Genomic DNA, 17,592 nt, shown 5'->3' with positions numbered 1-17,592 from the left:
CTATTACTACAATTTTGTATTTTTTACAAGGGGAGTATCAGCTGTTTCGTACACTCGCTGCTTCCTGTTTGTCGTGACGTCAGAGCGGAATGGAGTCACATGGAAGCCAGGAGCCACCGTCTGGAAAACCTTATGGAATAACACACTTAGGCTAAAAATATTAATCTTTTTTAAATCTTACTCACAACCTTCGCCGCCTCCTTGTCTGAATTCGTACGGCTGCACAGATGAAGGCTGGCCCTCCGGATCTGGGGCATAATATAAACTCTCAGCCGGCGGGACAGTATGGAGGAATGCTGGATGTTTACGGACTGTATCACGGACCGTGACGCTACACAGTTACTTTTGTATTGCTTCAGCTAACACATTGTCTTAAACATTAGCTAGCATAAAACAAGTTATTGCTTTACGTTAAAAGCTAGCGAACTCTTCTACGGGTTCAACCGTTACAAACCATTAATAACCAGCCGGTAACTTGGCTACCAACAGTGCCCTCAACTGCGATATTAGGACTCCGAGGACATGCCTGAAATCTGACGCTTTTTAAAGTTTTACTCAAGTTTTCATTGAAAAATGAAGTCGCCCCTGGCTCCCGGGATGCGGTTTCTCACGTCCTTTTCTCGAGATGGTTGGTAAGTTTCCATTCCTTTTGTTCTCCACAGTCATAGTTAATGGCATCCTAATTACAGCCGTTGGCCGTCTGTGTGTTATCTATTTGCTGTGAATGATTGGCTTAACCTGGTTGATAAACATACATTCTGAGAATTTGTGATGGGGGGGGGGGGGGGGTGGCAGTTAACCCAGTGTTTACTTTATAAATAAGTACACCACAACATCCTGCTACTTGTTCCACACTCTCCACCACCGCTTGTTTTCGTCGTGGTAGCAGGAGCGTTTTGGTTCTGATGTGAAAAACAACAGCCACGCCAAACTAACTACATACACAAAAGTGACATTTTAAAGCTTTCTCTCTCATCGATATACATTTGACCTTTAACGAATCGATACAGTCGACAAAATCAAGAATTCCAAGAATTTGAAAAATCAAAGTGGCGCTTTATTGTAATAACACTTCAGTTTCAGTTATCCTTTCACATTCAGGACATTAGTCATTTATTTCGTTTGATGATTTCACAACAATCAAGACACTGATGGCCCAGCAGTTTAGTAATAAAGCTCACACCCAGCATGAAAAGAAAAGGTGGGAAGTACATGCACTCAAATACTGATTTAAATACAATTTTGAGGTACTTGTACTTTACTTGAGTATTTCCATTTTCTGCTACTTTGTACTTCTACTCCACTACAGTTCAGAGGTAAATGGTGTACTTTTACTCCACTACATGTATTTAATACCTTTAGTTACTTTACAGATGTCGATGAATGATGTGAAATATAATCAAGTGTTAAATCAGACTTTAGTTCCACCTGGAGTAAATCCACAAGCTACCCTGCAGTATACAAAGTCATTCAAACTAGCTGCACCTTTACCAGCTTTGAGAACACTTTCATGATCAATCATTATAAAACATATCATATATATTATTCTGAAATGGACCAATCTGCACAATGACTACTTTTACTGTCGCTACTTTGACTAGATTTTGATGCCAATACTTTTACTTGAGTAACATTTTTGAATGCAGGACTTTTACTGTAACAGAGTATTCCTACACTCTGGTACTTCTACTTTTACTCAAGTACAAGATCTGAGTACTTCTCCCACCTCTGGAAAATAACAGGTACATGTATATTGTAAAACAGGACAACAAATCCCACATGTACTAGCTGTCTGTTTGCTGCACGTGATGTAGTGAATGATTTGTTCATCTTAATAAAAAATGTGTCACATTGTTATGCTATGTTCCTTGTATATGGGAAGAATAAAATAACAATGGAGAGATAAAGAAGGTCAACATTGTGTAAATGAGTCATTACACTTGGATGTAACATTGGATAACACGTTGGATACACCTGTACAATCTTAAGCAAACAAATGAGATAATAATAGAATAGAATGGGAGGGGTGAAACCCTCTTTAATGGTCACACATGCAGAGCACACAGCACACACAGTGACATGTGTTCTCTGCTTTTAACCCATCCTAGTGCCAGGAGTCTAGTACTAGGAGCAGTGGGCAGCTATTGTACAGCGCCCAGGGAGCAATGGGAGTGAGGGGGGAAGGGGGGTGTCCGGTACCTTGCTCAAGGGCACCACGGCAGGGCAGGAGGTGAACTGGGACGTCTCCAAGTAGCAGTCAACACTCCATATTTAGGTCTGGTCGGGGACTTGAACCGGCAACCCTACGTCTCACAGTCCAAGCCCCTACTGACTGAGCCACTGCCGGGCGGCAGACACTTAAAATAACAAAACATTACAACCGACCTGCAATAAAGTTCAGTTTTGGCTGACTTTGTGTCAGGTTACTGCTCACATCCTTCATGCAATGAAAAGTCCTTACATAAAACATTCAACTAATATTAGGATGGTAATATGAATGCATTCTGTTTAAGTTACAATTGAATACATGGGTGAGCCCCTCCAAAGGGTCACACGATTACCTTGAGGGGTTGTCAGATGATTAAAGTGGTATGAAAGAAGGAGAAACATAAAGGAAGCCTTCATCTTCCTGAATTCCTTATTTTCTCCAGTCTTTGCCTCTTTACCCCTCCTCTTTACCCCTCCTCTGAAACCCCCCAGATTGAACACAGTTGATACATGTCATGCTGTACTGTGTTTCCGCTAAAGAAAGCATTACACATAGAAATATCTCTTGTTTTTATGTTCATACAGTCATTTCTTTATATAAAACCACTTTGATAACAGCAAGAGCTCTGGTCACTTTTCAAAATATTACAATTAAAGTCAGATGAAATGTATTCTGTTGTAACAATGTACTTAAATTGCAGTTATACACCACATTACTTTAGACCTTTTGATGTGTTATCAGAAAGAATTGTCCTCAACATCCTCTTTTATCTCTCTCTTGCAGTTATCGCGGTTTTATTCTTTTCCTCACCTTCCTCTTCTACACGGCCTACCATCTTTCACGGAAACCTATCAGCATTGTTAAGGTGACTAGGACAACTCAATTCTTTGTTATCTACTGTCTTAGCAGGGACGTGACACGTGTGGGTCAGGGGTCAAATGCTGCCAGAAATAGGCTCTTGAATTACACACATTGGACTCAGATCTTATCACATCTCATGTTGTATCGTACTGTATCTGGGAGGGCAATAATAACCGTGTCACTTAACCTTCTTCCTGTTATGTTTGTCTGTCTGATTCTCAGGGTGAGCTGCACAGAAATTGTTCCACAGTCATTCGGCCGGCAGACCTTAACATAACCAATAATGAGACGTGGTGTGACTGGGCGCCCTTTGGTAAGTCTTTTATTTGATTTCCACTCTAGTTCGCTCACTTCACTTATGAGTAGGCATTGCAGACTCTTTTTTAGTATATCAACATTCACTTAGTGCAGAAAGTCTCTGGTGCACTGGATACATTGTCAGCTCAGCAAGGCCACTTAAACCACACTGCTATTAACTGTCCTAAATGTTACTTACTAAGCAGGTTTTCAGTCTATGTAATGATTTCAAAAACAGAAAATAAAAATACAAGTCAATGCTTGTCGGTGTTCGTTCACATTGCAATGCAACAATGAAACAGGAGCTTCTCCTAGCTGGGACAAAATGAAACTGTATGGGCGTGTCACTTTCCCAAATAATAACTTCAGAAATCCAAACAATATGTTGTTCTGTTATGTTAAATCCTTGAGTCCTCACTGACACTAAGAGAGTGGATCACATCACTCCTGTTCTGAAGTCCTTACACTGGCTTCCTGTGTGTCAAAGAATAGATTTCAAAATACTGCTGCTGGTTTATAAAGCACTGAATGGTTTAGGCCCAAAATACATTTCTGACCTCCTGCTAAATGATGAACCATCCAGATCTCTCAGGTCTTCAGGGACTGGTCAGCTTTCTGTCCCCAGAGTCAGAACTAAACATGGAGAAGCAGCGTTCAGTTATTATGCTCCAAATATCTGGAACAAACTCCCAGAAACCTGCAGGTCCGCTGCAACTCTGACTACTTTGAAATCCAGGCTGAAGACTTGTATTTTTGCCGCTGCTTTTAATTGAACTATTCACATCTTAAATTGCACTGTAACTTGTATTAGTGTATTTCGTGTTTTAATGTTTATTTGATTATCTTTGCTTTTTAATGACGGTTTTTAAATGCCATTTTCTTAATGTCTTTCATTTTTGTAAAGCACCTTGAATTGCCTTGTGTTGAAAGGTGCTATAATATATATACATAAACGTGCTTTGCCTTAAACGTATTTCCTGTTAATATAACACAGCCAAGTATTTCGAGTTCTTCTCGTTTCGTTTTGTAGCTCCATAAACATGATATCGTTTATAATGTGTGCACTCAGTAGGACTTTTTGTATAGTGGCAAATGACCTTCTTCCGCGTAAACCTGACCTCTTGTTTGCATTATTGACAGAAATGATATATACAATATAAGAATGCATTTAATCTCTAATTTAATCGCACACAACGAAAGTGAGTGTAGTGATGCTGATGAAACATGCAGGACTCTAAATGGTGGTATGGAGGAAGCTAATGGTTTCCTCTGTCTCTCCCCTCTAGACCAGGACAACTACCAGACCCTGTTTGGGATCCTGGATAACTGCTTCCTTGTGGCCTATGCCATCGGCATGTTTTTCAGGTTTGTGTTTGTTGGGACTTGCACACATTATTCTGCCTTTGTGTCTGAGTGTGGGTTTGTGTGCTCTACTGACTCATTTATTGTGTTCGCAGTGGGATATTTGGAGAGCGCCTGCCTCTGCGGTATTACCTGAGTTTTGGGATGATAATGAGTGGAATTTTCACATGTCTGTTTGGCCTCGGCTTCTACTTGAAAATCCACTCGATTTATTACTATGCGGTCATCCAGGTAAAGACACAACATCACAAATGTATGCGTTTTCTTTCACTCCCTGAGAACAAAACAAAACACTCCCCCAACAGAATGTCCACATGCACACAGCATCTCCAGATTGCTGTGAAACCTACTGAATTGGTTTTACGTTTGTTTGAATGAATATTGGCAACAACAAAAGTGTGTGTGTGATGATACATAAAAAGGCAAATCCCACAGAGAATTAGCTTGCTAGATTTAATTGTGGTGCAGTAGTTGGAATAAAGAGGATAGAAGTCAAAGCAACTGAAGACCCCTATGATATATGTGACTCTGCCAGTCAGGGCGTCGGCCACAGCACTTTGTCGTTTCAGAAAACAACAAAAGTGATTTGATGATTCACTTCCACTCACAGTCTAGGTTTCACTGGTCTCTCCTTCCTTAATACGTCTCTGTGTGGATGCTTACTCAGGGCAAACTCAGGCATAATCAGAAGAGTTGTTGTTTCACTTCAGTTTTTTCTTCAAAAGTCCCTTTGACCACACCGGCAGCCTGCACGGTCAGTCCTGTTAGAGCATTTTCACCTCGGGAACAAGTAGAGAGCCAGGTTTGTGTCTTGAATGTCATAAATGTCATAAAAATGGCCGTCAGAATCACCAAAAGTTCAAAGTGTTTTGTCAACAGTCGTAAACCTCATGATATTTATTTACACTCACTCTTTCCTTTTTACCAGCCGTAACTTTGGAAAAGCTGGTAAGACTGTATTAGACTGATCCAACACGGCATGTGCTATTCAATACAGAACTCACCTTCTCTTGCTTATGCATTCAATGCTGTTCTGTGTCAGCTGACCTCCACACCCTCACATGACCCCTGGAGTCAAATTCCTCAAGTAAATTAAACAACCTCTGGGGAAATATAGTTAGAAATATTCCTCACCCTGTAAACAATTAAACCTCATTAGAACGTTAATGAGTATTAACTCCTATTCAACACAAAGGAGGCGTGTGGCGCAGTGGGTTAGTGCGTTGGTGATCGGATCAGGGGGATCATGGGATCACAGGTTCAAGCCCCCCTGCAGTCAGCATGTCGTTTTGTCCCTGAGACACTTCACCCCAAATTGCTCCTGTGGTGATTGTCCACAGTATTGAGTATGTAAGTCGCTTTAGATAAAAGCATTGAACAAATGACATGTAAGGAAAAAAATGTAACAAGAGAGATTCCCCCACCACAGGTGTGATCAGTGTGAGCTCTGTGAGTTCTGACCTTAAGGGATCTCATGGTTGCTTAGTCAAACTTCACATGACTCTCAGCGACTCATGTGACTGCAGGAGTGTGTTTGGGCTTATATACAGGACTGTCTCAGAAAATTAGAATATTGTGATAAAGTTCTTTATTTTCTGTAATGCAATTAAAAAAACAAAAATGTCATACATTCTGGATTCATTACAAATCAACTGAAATATTGCAAGCCTTTTATTATTTTAATATTGCTGATTATGGCATACAGCTTAAGAAAACTCAAATATCCTATCTCTAAATATTAGAATATCATGAAAAAGTATACTAGTAGGGTGTTCAACGAATCACTTGAATCGTCTAATTAACTCGAAACACCTGCAAGGGTTTCCTGAGCCTTGAAAAACACTCAGCTTGGTTCAGTAAACTAAATCACAAGTATGGGGAAGACTGCTGATCTGACTGCTGTCCAGAGGACCGTCATTGACACCCTCCATCAGGAGGGTAAGACACAAAAAGACATTTCTCAAAGAGCAAGCTGTTCACAGAGTGCAGTTTCAAAGCACATCCACAAAAAGTCTGTTGGAAGGGGGAAATGTGGCAGGAAACGCTGCACAACCAAGAGAGATGACCGCAGCCTTAACAGCATTGTGAAGAAGAGTCGCTTCCAGAATTTGGGGGAGCTTCAAAGACAGTGGACTGAAGCTGGAGTCCAGGTATCAAAAGTCACTGTTCACAGACGTGTCTGGGAAATGGGCTACAATAGCCGTATTCCCATGGTCAAGCCACTTCTGAACTCAAGACAACGGAAGAGGCGTCTGACTTGGGCTAAGGAAAAGAAACACTGGACAGTTGCACAGTGGTCCAAAGTCCTCTTTTCAGACGAAAGCAAGTTTTGTATTTCATTTGGAAGTCAAGGCGCCAGAGTCTGGAGAAAGGCTGGAGAGGAGCAAAATCCAAGTTGCTTGAAATCCAGTGTGAAGTTCCCACAGTCAGCGATGGTTTGGGGAGCCATGTCAGCTGCTGGTGTTGGTCCACTGTGTTTCATCAAGCCCAGAGTAAATGCAGCTGTGTACCAAGAGATTTTAGAGCACTACATGCTTCCGTCTGCTGAAAAGCTCTATGGAGATGAGGAATTCATTTTCCAGCATGATCTGGCACCTGCCCACAGTGCCAAAACCACCAGTAACTGGTGTACTGACCATGGCATTACTGTCCTCGATTGGCCTGCAAATTCCCCTGACCTGAACCCCATAGAGAATATGTGGGGTATTGTGAAGAAGAAGCTGAAAGACACCAGACCCAACAATGCTAATGAGCTAAAGGCCGCTATTGAAGCATCCTGGGCATCCATAACACCCCAGCAATGCCACAGGCTGATTGCCTCCATGCCACGCCGCATTGATGCAGTAATCCGTGCAAAAGGATTCCCAACCAAGTACTGAGTGCATTAATGGACATTTTCAAATGTTTGATTGTGTTTTGCTGTTATAAATCTTTTTTTTTTACTTGGTCTGAGGAACTATTCTAATTTTTTGAGATAGGATTTTTGAGTTTTCTTAAGCTGTATGCCATAATCAGCAATATTAAAATAATAAAAGGCTTGCAATATTTCAGTTGATTTGTAATGAATCCAGAATGTATGACATTTTTGTTTTTTTAATTGCATTACAGAAAATAAAGAACTTTATCACAATATTCTAATTTTCTGAGACAGTCCTGTAGGTTTGGCGTGGGAATGTTAAGACCCGCTTCTCGCTTGCCTTCTCTCATTCTCATCTTTTATGCTTTTTTATTGAAATCATGTAGGCTTGTTCCCGTGTTAGGAGGCTTTGATGCAGTCAGTGAACTCTGGTTGCTTCTCTCTGCAGGTCTTTAACGGCATCATGCAGACCACCGGCTGGCCTGCAGTCGTGGCCTGCGTCGGCAACTGGTTTGGAAAGGGGAAGTGAGTACTGCACGGCGACAAAGTCCTGCTGACTATGCTGTGATGTATTTGTAGCTGGCTAACTCACACATGCTCATTAGTCACGTTTTTGACAGCCCAGTGAGACCTGGGTTTGAGTTATCTCAGACCACAAGCATCACATCCATAAAATATATATAATCAGCCCCTCAAATTCACACCACTGTTCAAAAGTTACAAACCCCCTGCCAGAAAAAGTTGGTTGGGCGCAGTCAGAATACAATGTGAAGGGCAGAAAGGGACAAAGTTAGCGCTGAGCAACAGTTCAACAGATATGGGTTCAAACAACTATAAGCTAATCATCAACACATGTGCATATTCAAATAGGATCAGGTTCCTGTTTCACTGTCAAGTGCAATATATCCTTCTTCTTTTGAGGCATAACCTATTTCAAATTGTAATAAAACCCTTTCAGTTTAAAAAAAACAACGTCAATCAGAACAGCTGATTAAAGAAGATTTAAACTAAGTTTATATGGAAACTGATTATGTGTACGTGCATAAAAGAAGCCAGGCCACCTGGAGGAATCCGATTAAGCCGTATATCATTTAACCTGCACTGTAATGAACTGAAGAATCTTGTTTATTTATATTTTTTAAGGTTATTTTTTGTTAACACTAGAACCGCCAACGGGTCAAATTGAACAGCTATTGATTTTCAAGGTACAATGTTCTTTTATTTATCATGTAGAACAGTGAGTTTTGATCGCACAGGGATGAAACTTATACCAATAGAATCTGTGGACTCTCAGCTTTTCATATGATATAGTTTGTGCAGATAGCATGAAGTATAAAATATCGCTACCAGTGCTGATTTAAACGCTTGGTGTTAGACTCGTGTTTTGTTTAGGTACAAATCTCTCTCTATATATCTCTCTATCTATAAGGAACCGCAGTAGACAAAAGGCGTTGCTATAGCAACACGTCATGTTTACGCTGCATTTTCTATGAGGTAAATATTACCCGCTGGCGGATATAGGTATAAATGGCAATTTCTTTGGCAATTTTTTCAATCTGACTTCATATTAACCATTTTTTACAACAGAGGGTGCTACATAACACACTTTCAGGAAAAGTCACGGACTGGGAGACTTTAAGATTTTATTGAAAAAAAGTTACATACAATCAAAAAACAGCTGCGGGTAAAATTGACCGGTTGGCGGTTCTAGTGTTAATCATTTTACAACACAGCGTTTTTCCGAGAGTACTTCTACTGAATCAATGTATTAAATATGGCAAATTACTTAAAGGACTAAGGGAACTGCTTAAGATTTGCATCCCCCAACATATTGCACTAAAATAAAACATTTGTTAAAGAGATTTTATAAAGCCTAGAGAATTCATGGCCTCGGTTTTTGTGATTTGCTCCTCAGACGTGGCTTCATCATGGGCGTGTGGAACTCCCACACCTCGGTGGGAAACATCCTGGGCTCGCTCATCGCAGGAGCCTTTGTGTCCTCGGCCTGGGGATTGTCCTTCATTGTCCCGGGACTCATCATCGCCTCCACTGGGGTCCTGTGCTTCTTCTTCCTGGTTGAGAGTACGTTTCTTTTTCATTGGTTAAACCTACACACACACACACACGCGCACGCACGCACACACGCACACACACACACACACACACACACACACACACACACACACACACACACACACACACACACACACACACACACCAAGCTCCACAGAGGCATTAGACACACCTGCATGATAAAAGTCAAAAAGGTTATTTATGTGGTGGAGTTTTTCTTAGCTCCGCCTGTGCTAATGTCAGACGAACCTGCCCAGTCAAGATTGCACTTGACCTCATGTTTGTAATACAAACAGTTTTTGTCAGCTGTAACTTTAAAGGTTAATGTTTAACAGCGCTACAGCACCATCACCACATTTAAAGGGAACGTACAGTGTTTTGTTTTTATCCCTTTATCAAATGATACTCTCATTTCACCACACTTGTGTTCATTCTGCACTCTGTGATGTTGAAACTCTGCATGGAGCTTCCAGCGTGGCCTTGCAGTGCATTTGCCACATACATTGTTCTAATTGCATTTCTGTATTTTCATATCTTTAAAACTGTCTCCTATTTTCATGTGAAACATTTCAGCGGACACCCCGTTTGTGAAAGAGATAACACTATGAAAGGGAGAATGATGTGTGCCAGCCTCCCCCATACGCTTCCCATCGGGGGGGGGGGGGAGGGGTGTGTGTGGATTAATAAACCATCAAAGATAACTTTATTTTAACTCACTTTGGATTATCACAACATAATGCATAACGGTTAATTGAGTATCAAAATTGTTGACAGTAAACTTTTGGTGTGATCAGTTGGTGTATCCCTCTCTTACCATAACATATGGACTATTCATTTCCTGCTTCGGAAAAGTGTGAGTCATGTTTACTGTGGCTCAGCACAAAGACTGGGAGCTGGAAGATTAGACACGGTGTATCCTGTTTTTCATATATCTTGTCAAACCTGAATGCTGCTTCTAATTGAATCTTTTCCTCTCTGTTAATCAGAACCTGAAGACGTAAACTGCACTACTCCTCATCGCCATGTGAGCTACAACACAAACACTGATCTTCCATATTGTTCTGACAATGCTCGATCTCATGCATGTGTGTTTGTGTTGTCAGAGGGAACAGCAGAGCAGCGAGACGGAGCCTCTCCTGCAGAATTCGTCTCATATCGACAGAACTGCCAATGGTGCCATCAACGTGGAGCCTTCAGAGGTCACAGTGGAGCCTTCAGAGGTCACAGTGGAGCCCACCGAGGCCATTAGCTTCTGTGAAGCTCTCAGCATACCTGTGAGTGAGGGCGAATGTTATCATTAGCCACTTTCACACCAAGTTGTCATACTTAGTACCCAGCACTTAGTACCCCCCATGGAACTAAGAACCGATCGCGTTCACACCGGAATAAGTCCCTGAGGGAGGATTAGGCAAATGAAGCCGCTGACATCACTTCTTCTTCTTCTGCTTTGGGTTTACTGGCAGGCCGCAAACAACTTCACGGCGTATACTGCCACCCGAAGACCCAGGCCGGAAGTCCAGCAGCTTCTACTGAAGCCTTCTGAGTAAATCGCCAGAACGCCGACACCTCCTCATCTCCACCGCTCCCACGTTTTATTTTGTGTTGCCATAAGTTAGTCTCTCTGCGTTTGTGCGCTGGGCTAATGCTAATAATGGTAATGCCAGTAAATAAAATGGCGGCTTCGCAAAACAAAAAAAAAGTTTTACGTGGCGTGGTTTGCAATTCGCCCAGCCAATCAGAAATTGGAACTTTTTTCTCCCCAGGAAAGTACCTGCTCTCTGGCAGGGTCTGAAAAGGGGGCAAAAGTTCTCATGAACTAAGTTCTCTTTTTGGTGTGAACGCAAAATCCTAGGAACTATCGGAACTAAATAGGAAAAGTACTCCGGTGTGGAAGCGCCTAATCACTGTGAAACTTCTGATATTCAAATACTCTGAATTACTGTCAAAGTATTGCAGTTGAAACAGATATAATGGAAATATATTTTATACCCAGAACTTGTATCAAAGAAATAGAAGAGTTGTGTGTAGAATTTTTAAATCCTTTGCTTTGCTATCATCTAGTGGCGATGTGAGGAATAACACTGAGGCATTTGGACACTTTTTTAAAGCAGAACTAAGACAATGAGAACAAGTTAAAAGATGGAATAATCACATACAAAATAAACACTTAGTATTTTTTGTATCACTGATTGAAACAAGATTTACAATATTCAAGTTTATTAAGTGCTTCAAGTTTAATTCAGCTTGTTTCATTCTTGTTATATACTGACTAGTTTCCCCTTCCTTGTTAGTGAACATTACAGCTATAATAATGACATTTTCAGGATTGATTCTAGAGATAATGGTTTGCGCTTGCTATAGTGAGAAGAACCTTTAATTTACTAAAGGGGGCGATAAGACAATATTATATTCCTTTATCCTGAGAGAAATTGCTGTGCAGCAGTTATGGAACAAAAGTGCAAATATTCAATTATAACGTATCTAGAGAGGCAGAGAGATTGTGAGTCATAGCAGTGTGATAATAGAGACATGTTGGGATAATAAAGGTGTTTTTTTCTCACACAGGGAGTAGTGGAGTTTTCTCTCTGCCTGCTGTTCGCTAAGCTGGTCAGCTACACCTTCCTGTACTGGCTGCCTCTCTACATCTCAAATGTTGGTATGTATTAGCACACTGTCTTTATTTAATGTTGTTCTAATTCGAGATACTATCATCCATGTCATATGGTTTAACCATAGACTGTATATATAAATGGACGTAGTGTCTTTGACGTCACCCATAGGATTCTGCAGAGTTGCAGAGAAGCCCGTAAGGCCCAGATACACCGGCCAGTCACCTGAGAAGTCGCCGACACCGACACCGACTGTTGCGTCGCCGGACTCTCCTGCGTATTTGCCGACTTCGCGCACTGGAACACACCGCAAATCCGAGCCGAGCACGTATGAATTGCGCATGCGTGAGTGGCAATAACTCTCCTTACCAGCAGGCGGCGGTAGTGTGTATTCATCATTCAAAAGAGGCAACAACCGGAACAACCGGAACACAGAGAAGAAGAACAGACTCCGTGATATAAACAAACAACAAATAGCGTTTTTCTTTCCATTTTCACTCTCGTCCATTGAAAACATGAACGAACAGAGGCAGGACGAACGGGAGGTACTGGAGCTAGCAGCCCTTGGACTCACGCTTGTGTTAAATCATTTGTTTACCTCCCTCACTTCCGTTAACGCTTCTCATGCACTGATTCGCTAGCTGAACAGCCAATCAGTGTTATCCCTTTGTCCGACTTCCGGTGGTGTTCCCGAATCGGCGAGAAAAGGCGTCAGGTCGGCAGAAAAGACCCGACGGTGCGGCGCACACCACTCCGAATAGGGCGTGCCCACGCTCATGTTCGGCCTGACTCCCATTTACTGCCGATTTCGGGCCGCTGTATCTGGGCCTTTAGTAGGCGGAGTCGGCCACGAACAGCGACGTCAGAGTCTAATCTCGCCTGCTCCAAATAAGGGCAAAGAGGCGGAGCCGAGGCGGGACCTGCTGCCTCCGAACTGGAAGTAAACAGAGCTAGCTCAGGCTAAGAAGCTAAGCTAACATGAAATACATGCATACCAAGTTACTGCTAACAGTGTAGTTCCCCTATATAAACGTTGCATTCATAATCAAATGAGACAATCTGCAAGAGAATTAGCTATATTGTGTTATTGTTAATGCTTGTCATTCACACGTTGAGAAAAGACGGACTCCACTACCCGGACCTAACGGAGCCGCAGTGGGCTAGCTCCGGGACGCCGGCTGGAGTTAGCCCCCTGCGGCTCCATTAGTTCTGGAGGCCACCACTGGGATAATTTGGTCCCCTATTAACATTTGCTCCCGTTTAGCATTATGGGGGTCATAGCCATAGACTATAAAAGTCTTACCCAAGGCTGAATCATAAACTAAAATGTATATGTATGTATAAAGGGTTACGTCCTTAGCTGGCTAATAAGTAACAAGCTAAGCTATCAAGCACACAAACACCTGCGAACGGGATTAACATGTATAATATTATCATTTTAGACTTCTTGGAAGTTATGTTAGTATATTCAAGCGCACAGCACGACATTTTAATTGTCTGGTATTTGTAACAATATTCCCTAAAAGGCACAATTACCACGAACACGGCTAAAGCTAAAGGGTCAAGTACAGTACTATGACTAACTAACGTTGTAGCCTCTATGGTTGTAGCCTAGCAGAGTGGAAAAGTTGCTGTTAGCTGACAGTGAGGCATGTACATGTCCATCAAAGTGACCACGCCCTAATTTATGCAAAAGCTTTAAGGCTTAATATGAATCAAACAGATGAGTTGAGAAAAGATTCACTCCCCCAATCCATATTCATGAAGGGGGGATCTAACTATACAGAGAATATGGTTTTTTGAACCACGATGTAAACATGTTTATTTCTGCTGTAAAGTTGGGCATTTTAACATGGGGGTCTATGGAAATTGCTCCCTTCTGCAGACTGCTCCTACTGGCCACTAGATGAACTGCAGTTTGAGGCACTTCCGTATTAGCGTCCCGGCTCTTCCCCAGAGTTTGTCGCTTGGGTTTAACCTACATCATTTAATCATTTTTAATTTGAGATTTTTTTTTTCATCTTCAGCACATTTTGACGCAAAAGAGGCCGGCGACATGTCAACGCTGTTTGATGTTGGAGGAATCGTTGGTAAGCTTTGAGTCTCAACAGGTTGATCATGTGACTTTATCCAACGTGTTTATGAGGGAAGAAATAGAGGGAGAAAATTAAGAAGATTTAAATTATTTGTTTGCTTCCATAATCTTCAGCTTAGACCTTGTCATTGCAAGGAAAACATCCGGTCTGCTAATCAGTACCTCTAAAATCATGAATAGATCAAAGCAGAAGCTCTGATCATATTGTTTCTGTTATCATTACAAGAGGACATCTCTAATGAACCTAAGGTCTATCGATCTGCTTCAAGTTTAAAAAAAATTGTTATTTTGAAATGGGGTTCCTTCTTAATATCATGTTTGACTAAGAACATAGCAAAGTGACATTTTAGATACACCTGACCTGTGTGTGTGTGTGTGTGTGTGTGTGTGTGTGTGTGTGTGTGTGTGTGTGTGTGTGTGTGTGTGTGTGTGTGTGTGTGTGTGTGTGTGTGTGTGTGTGTGTGTGTGTGTGTGTGTGTGTGTGTGTGTGTGTGTGTGTGTGCGCTTGCAGGCGGCATCGCGGCAGGCCTGGTGTCGGACTACACGGGTGGGAGAGCGACGACCTGCTGCTTCATGTTGATCGCTGCAGCCCCAATGGTGAGTATTATCTAATAAATCTCATTATTTTACAACTGCACAGTTTGATGACACATTTGCAAAGTCACTTTTTCAACCAGTGGCTCTGTGGACTGATCAAAGTCAGTAATCCCCTGCCACAAAAGCTGACAAGTCACAGTTTAAACCTCGTCAATGTGAGTGGACTGCAGACGGCCCAAAGAAAAACAGACAATGAGAGCCCAATTGAACCATTGTGTTATTGTGTGTTATTTGCAATATTCATGCTAATGTTTTTTCTCTTCATGTTTCAGCTTTTCCTCTATAATTACATCGGGCAAAGCAGCATCGGTGCTACAGTCGGTAAAAGCACTTAAAATAATTATAGTTTGGTCTCTCTGTAAGGTTTTATTTTTTCCCGCAATAATTAACCAATTCAAAAAGAAAATGTATGAGATTTTACCAAAAATGCTTTCTAAGATTAATGCTTTCCTCTGAACTGAAAGCAGGGTTGTTTTGTTTAAAAAGCACAAAATGAGTTGACTTTGAAACTGAATTTATTTATCTACAATGTTGAAAACACATTGATTTTTTGATTGAAAGGAAATGGATTTAGAAACAGTGTTTTTTCTCCATGTGAAGGTATGCTGCTGCTGTGTGGAGGCCTGGTGAACGGGCCGTACGCTCTCATCACTACGGCTGTGTCTGCTGACCTGGTAAGACCTGATGAAGAATCACAATTTGTTGTTTTACCAAGTAGGTTTACACATACGAGGAATTTACTTTGGTATATGTGCATACAAAGACCCAGAAAGAAGAATACGTAGCAAAACATATACAATATTTCAAAAAACGTTTAAAGCTATTTTAACAAACTCTTTTAAGACTATTTTAAAATATTTACAAATGACAAATACTGTATATCAAATCTTTACATTTAAATCTGATAGTGGGAATCCCCTAGTCTCTGCCTTATATAGATTACACATTCAAACCATACTCGCTACTTAAAGTCTTTACAGTGGTGGAATGTAACTAAGCACTTTTAATCAGGCACTTCTTCAGGTTTCATTTTGAAGTATTTCCATTTTATGCGTTTTGGTATATTGTGATTATAATGCTTTTCTATTTTGTGTTTTGTGTAACTAGGGAACACATGAGAGTCTGAGAGGAAACTCCAGAGCGTTGTCAACAGTAACGGCCATTATTGACGGGACTGGTTCAGTAGGTACGTACGGAGGCTTCGGATCCGATCAAGCCTGTATTATTCCTGCTGACGAACAAACAGACTGAACCAAAAACAAAACCTCTTGTATTATTCCATATTAAGATATTATTTTTGATTTCAGGCGTTACATTTTCCTCTCTTCCCTTTGTATTGAACATTTGATGAACCCATTTGCAGTTTATAACGCTTTCTAGGTAATGCTTCTAAAAAGTCTACAAGTAAAAAACTACTTAATGTTAAAAGAGTTGTGTGTGTGTGTGTGTGTGTGTGTGTGTGTGTGTGTGTGTGTGTGTGTGTGTGTGTGTGTGTGTGTGTGTGTGTGTGTGTGTGTGTGTGTGTGTGTGTGTGTGTGTGTGTGTGTGTGTGTGTGTGTGTGTGTGTGTGTGTGTGTGTGTGTGTTCTCCAGGTGCTGCGGTGGGTCCTCTGTTAGCAGGTCTGATCTCCCCCACCGGCTGGAACAACGTCTTCTACATGCTCATCTCTGCAGACCTCCTCGCCTGCCTGGTCAGAAACACTCCTTCATTCCCTGAACTCTTTAAGATCTTTTTGTCATTACTGCTTATAAAAGTCCAGTAGCAACACCCGGACTGACCCATTGTTCGTTTGTTTGTTTGTTTGTCTTCAGTTTTTGACCAGGCTTGTTTACAAAGAAGCTCAGGGTTGGTGTCGACGAAGCCCATGAGCCAGAGGGTAAGTACTGATAGCATTTTAATTAAACATATTATATAGGCTTTTTTTAAACAAACAAAACAAAATAGTCAGGAGGCGTTAAACTTAGCTTTACTGGAAGCAGCCTGGCTCTGTCCAAATGGAATAAATCTGTCAACCAGCACGTTACTTAACCCTACTAACTAACATATTATATCTTTTTTGTTGTAGGATAGTATTAAATAGAAAAGCAGAACATTTTGTGAAAGCTATCATTTGTCAGTTTTTTCGTTAGTATGTGCTCATCGATTGTAATATGATTAATTTGAGCTCTTTAGATATGCTAGTATGTAGATTCGTATAACTGTGGAAAAAAAGCCAGACCCTTATCTCCTGTTTCCAGTCTTTGAGCTAAGCTAATAAACTGTTTCACGTCTTTCCTCAGGTTTATTTCCTAATATGTCATACTTCAGGTTCAAAGCAATCTGAAAGATGATCAAACTGCGGTGCAAACAAAGAAATCAAGGGAAAATGCAGAAACTGACCTCAGGATACTTTGGGACAAACCTTTTCCGTTTAAGCAGAATGGAAACCAGCGGAGCCACCAGCAGAAGACTCACGGCACTAAACGAACAATTGAAGCCTTCTTCTTATTTTGAAGCAGAGGACAAAATGTCTTTATGGAGACAAACCTTTTTTATGACTAATCTACTCTTTTTTGCTTGTTTGTTTTAATAATCTTTTATCATTAAACTGTGCATTTTTTTTACATTTCTGTCTTTGAAGTTTTTACATCAA

At 41.1% G+C, this 17,592-nt stretch overlaps 1 protein-coding gene across 1 annotated transcript; it reads left to right on the top strand.

The window, feature by feature from the left end:
• Positions 1-33: 33 nt before the first annotated feature.
• Positions 34-17,565, top strand: slc37a2 (solute carrier family 37 member 2). The gene is made up of 18 exons (XM_079648131.1): positions 34-632; positions 2,993-3,074; positions 3,293-3,383; positions 4,654-4,732; positions 4,825-4,960; positions 8,035-8,111; positions 9,502-9,668; positions 10,646-10,683; positions 10,763-10,933; positions 12,225-12,315; positions 14,296-14,358; positions 14,875-14,960; positions 15,233-15,281; positions 15,561-15,634; positions 16,068-16,146; positions 16,553-16,650; positions 16,772-16,836; positions 17,240-17,565. Exons 1-17 carry the CDS (start codon positions 574-576, stop codon positions 16,826-16,828), a joined length of 1,497 nt encoding a protein of 498 aa, XP_079504257.1. The 5' UTR covers positions 34-573; the 3' UTR covers positions 16,829-16,836; positions 17,240-17,565.
• Positions 17,566-17,592: the final 27 nt, after the last annotated feature.

This window comes from Notothenia rossii (assembly GCF_949606895.1).
Source record: "Notothenia rossii genome assembly, chromosome: 9".
Lineage (NCBI taxonomy): Eukaryota > Metazoa > Chordata > Actinopteri > Perciformes > Nototheniidae > Notothenia > Notothenia rossii.
Note: the sequence above shows the minus strand (reverse complement) of the source record. Positions and strands in the feature narration are given on the sequence as shown.

Excerpts from the sequence above, each read along its gene's own strand:
- slc37a2 (XM_079648131.1), top strand. The coding sequence starts at position 574 with ATGAAGTCGCCCCTGGCTCCCGGGATGCGGTTTCTCACGTCCTTTTCT. Across the intron at positions 3,384-4,653 it reads GTGTGACTGGGCGCCCTTTG|ACCAGGACAACTACCAGACC; the intron begins GTAAGTCTTTTA and ends TCTCCCCTCTAG. Across the intron at positions 16,651-16,771 it reads CAGACCTCCTCGCCTGCCTG|TTTTTGACCAGGCTTGTTTA; the intron begins GTCAGAAACACT and ends GTTTGTCTTCAG.